We start from the raw sequence: 4,134 nt of genomic DNA on the forward strand, positions 1-4,134 counted from the left end.
TACCCAATCAATTTATGACCAAATTCAAAATACATTCAATCCGCCCAATTTAGTTTATGATTAAATTTTGTATGGATGTAGTGTAAATATATTTTACTCCATCAATTCTAATACCCATATATAAATCTAACTAAATTGAAAATTGAAAATTTATTAAGATATTATTAGATGCAGTAGAATGTATTAATTTTAAGTAAATTACTAATACCACAATTTCTTATTTGATAATTTAAACAGTAAATTTTACATCTCATTTTTAGCAAACTCGGAGTCACTTTTAGTCTTTCTCTTTTACTATTTTTTGCCGACTACTACTCTGTGGCTCTCCTATCTTATGCAAGGGACAAGGACCGAGATGTTGTCCACTAGTCTAACGGCTACATGCACTTTCTGGCACCAACAATCCCTTTTTCGTCCCTTCCTCGAAATTAACCCAATTCTAATTTACATGTTTTGTCACCAATGGACCCACCATAAACTTTCTCCTCATTAACTTTTCCTTCGCAACCAACAACACATATCGCTTCAATGCTCTCTGCGCATTATACTATATCATTTCTTCTTTTCCTCTTTTCTTTTTCTTTTCCCAAAGGCCAAAGGTAAAGTCATTACTCATATTCCCCCTAAAGTCCCTAAACCCCTGATTACCTCTTTGACGCATTGGTCAGTGCATCATAACAATTTTCCCCATCTTCTCCATAAGCACCTTTCAATCCACTCTCATTGCTCTTGTCTCGCTTTCTGCTTCATACCCTTTAATACTTTCACCAAACAAAGCACTGTGAAGCTAAGACCAAGAACCATGATAGCATTGAAGAAGATGGGTCATCTTGATTTTCTTGCTCTCCTCATTCTCTCCTTCCTCATATCCACTTCAAGTAAGTCCATTTTTCTCTCAATGTTATTTATTTATTTGTGTATATTACAGTACCCTCTATTTGAATCAAATTGTGAGATCCAGAAAATAAAAATCTTAATCGTAAAATAAGCCTAACCCTTTTGTTTACAGGTGCTAAGTTCACGAGCAAGGTGGGAATTAACTATGGCCAATTGGGAAACAATCTACCATCACCATCAAAGTCGGTGGAGCTTATCAAATCTCTCAAAGCCAAGCTTGTGAAAATCTACGACACAAACCCAAAAATCCTTAACTCCCTCAAACACACAAACATTAAAGTCTCAATCATGTTACCCAACGAACTCATCTCCAACATCTCCTCCAACCAAACCTTGTCCGATCTCTGGGTCCGATCCAATGTCCAGCCCTTTTACCCACACACCAAGATCCGATACCTCCTCGTTGGCAACGAAATCATCAGCTCCACCGACAACAAAACCTGGTACAACCTCGTCCCTGCAATGCGCAAAATTAAATCTTCCCTAAAAGCCCATGGCATTCACAAGGTCAAAGTTGGAACTTCGTGTGCCATGGATGTCCTAGAATCGTCATATCCACCTTCGAACGGGACTTTCCGGGCCGACATTTCGGGTCGGGTCATGAAACCCATGTTGCAATTCTTGAACAAAACCAGATCATTTTTCTTCCTAGATGCGTACCCGTATTTTCCTTGGTCTTCGGATCCTACCAGTATCAAGCTCGACTACGCTTTGTTTGAGTCCAAGAATTTCACCTACACGGATCCGGGTTCGGGTTTGGTGTACACGAATCTATTTGACCAAATGGTGGATTCTGTAATTTTCGCTATGAAGAGACTCGGGTACCCGGGAATTCGGGTCTGGATAGCTGAAACGGGTTGGCCCAATGGTGGTGATTTCGACCAGATTGGTTGCAACATTTACAATGCTGCCACTTACAACAGAAACATAGTTAAAAAGCTCACATCCGAATCGGGTACTCCAGCCCGACCCGGAAAAGTCCTCCCATCTTTCATCTTCTCTTTGTATAACGAGAACCAAAAGCCGGGTCCGGGTACGGAGCGGCATTTCGGGTTATTATACCCGAACGGGTCAAAAATCTACCCGATTGATCTTTCGGGGGAGACTCAGGTGTGGGAGTACAAAAAGCCTTTGCCGAAGCCAACCAATGATGAGAAGTATAAAGGGAAGATATGGTGTGTGGTGGCGAAAGGAGCCAATAGCAGCGAAGTTGGTGCGGCGTTATCGTACGCGTGTTCACAGGGGAATAAAACTTGTGACCCGGTTCAACCCGGGGGTAAGTGTTATAAACCCGAGTCACCTATTTGGCACGCAAGCTACGCGTTTAGTGCTTATTGGGCACAGTTTAAGAAAGTTGGTGGGACCTGTTACTTTAACGGGCTTGCTACGCAAACTATCAAGGATCCAAGTAAGTACACCAATTATAAACTCTCACATCATCTTTTTTTTGCTGTATAATTCTAGATAAAATTGTCACTTAGCTTATGTCATTGTTATGATGGGATTTTATTTTATTTAATTACAATAATGGATTTGACTATTTCAATTTTCAATTTTCATTAAAAAGTGGAGATATTTAAGGATTAAAAAGTCACGATGTACTAGAAACGAGAAAATCTAGTGTCATAATTTATTTCAAAATCCACATTCCCTTTCCCATTGAATAATTATGATTAAGAATTATCCTATTGTTTTACCCGGAATGTGTAGCGCACATTGATAGAACTGTACAACCTTATTGTCACACCCAAGGGGTTACACTCCTCCCCTATTGAATAATTATAATTAAGAATTATACTATTGGTTTACCCTAAATCTGAATTAAACAACCTATGTCCATAGTCCATACACGGAAATACATCACCCAAATCTCCCATACAAACTTTATGGGAGATTTGGGTGATGTATTATTATACCTTAAGATTTCTTAGTTGATTTTTTAAACATTTGATTACACTAACCAATAAATTACATGATTGAATTTAATGATTCTTAAAAATGATAATGTTCTTTTTACTACATTGATGAATGATCAATGCAATCATGTTTTTACTGCCTTAAATACTATTCCTAAGTTTTCTACCATTGAAAAATTAGCAAATTAAAAGAGTAGCTGTAGGTTTTATTTATTTATTTATTTTTTTGAGAAACAAATGAATAACTGTAGTTGGTAGTACTGATTTAATTCGTAATAAAAGTAATTTCTCCCAAAAAAAAAATCTTAATAAAAGTAAAATACACAGTATATATTACATGAACTTTTTCTTTAACTAATACTACATTTGCAATCAATTTCTGCTTACCTGCTCTAAAAAAAACATGCATCGATCTTTTATAAAACAAAATATTTCATTTCTTTTATTTGAAAAAAGAAAAGAAAATAATTCTAATGGATTTCTTTGCTTATTTCAGGTTATGGATCCTGCAAGTTTCCAAGTGTTACACTTTGAAGAAGATGTAACTTTGGCCCCCATGGTCTCTCTTCCTATGAAAACCTCAAATAAGTTGCTATATTCACTCTTATCAGAGTGATTTGGGCTCCCCTTTTATTTATTTATCTTTATCTGATCTCCATTTTCCGATTACATTTTAGAATTTAGAAGACAAAAAAATTACCTTAGTCATAAGGTACATCAATCCCTCTAGGATTAAAATGGGACCCCAAATCACCCAAATATTATTATTATTATTCATTAGTCGTTGCCTCAACTTTTATTGTAAGAGTACATTTAATACAGACTAGCTTCCAACGGCTATATTTTTTGCCAACTATTAACGGCTATTGTTCGGTTCTTTTTATATATTATATTTCTCATTGTTTGTTTTTAGTCATAACTTTTTAAGGATTACTAAAGAGACTTTCCTCAGGTCCTCGAACTTCGAGGATAAGTATTTAATTTGCCAAAAGGAACTTGTTGTTGCTGCACTTTTCTTGTAGCTTTCCATGACCTTTTCTCAAAAGATTCCCTTGGGGCTCTATCACCATGAAATTAGTCACATGCATGTCACTGAGTCACTGACGCAGTCCTTTTGTTAATGGGTTCTCTCTTTTTTTTCATTGACCAAGCAACCCAATGGTTCAACACCTAGTCAATCTTGGTGTCATCTAAAAGTCCTATTGTTTTCATTTCTTTTATACCCCGTTGTATTTTAATTTCAGTTTGAATGAATGACCAGACTTCTTATTACAAAAAAAAAAGAAAAAAAAAAAGCAACCCAACAAAACAGGAATATCGA

The 4,134-nt window shown here is 36.3% G+C and overlaps 1 protein-coding gene across 1 annotated transcript; it reads left to right on the forward strand.

Annotated features, from left to right (window-relative positions):
* Positions 1-506: 506 nt before the first annotated feature.
* LOC115960639 (probable glucan endo-1,3-beta-glucosidase A6) lies at positions 507-3,698 on the forward strand. The gene is made up of 3 exons (XM_031079578.1): positions 507-878; positions 1,010-2,305; positions 3,310-3,698. The coding sequence occupies exons 1-3, from the start codon at positions 803-805 to the stop codon at positions 3,345-3,347; spliced, it is 1,410 nt and encodes a 469-aa protein (XP_030935438.1). The 5' UTR covers positions 507-802; the 3' UTR covers positions 3,348-3,698.
* The last annotated feature ends 436 nt before the right edge of the window (positions 3,699-4,134 follow it).

Source organism: Quercus lobata, chromosome 9, assembly GCF_001633185.2.
Source record: "Quercus lobata isolate SW786 chromosome 9, ValleyOak3.0 Primary Assembly, whole genome shotgun sequence".
NCBI lineage: Eukaryota > Viridiplantae > Streptophyta > Magnoliopsida > Fagales > Fagaceae > Quercus > Quercus lobata.

What these genes read in the sequence shown, in the direction of transcription:
- LOC115960639 (XM_031079578.1), top strand. Translation starts at nt 803, where the DNA reads ATGATAGCATTGAAGAAGATGGGTCATCTTGATTTTCTTGCTCTCCTC. An exon ending in CTTCCTCATATCCACTTCAA is followed by an intron (nt 879 to 1,009) that starts GTAAGTCCATTT and finishes TTTTGTTTACAG; the next exon opens with GTGCTAAGTTCACGAGCAAG. An exon ending in GCAAACTATCAAGGATCCAA is followed by an intron (nt 2,306 to 3,309) that starts GTAAGTACACCA and finishes TGCTTATTTCAG; the next exon opens with GTTATGGATCCTGCAAGTTT.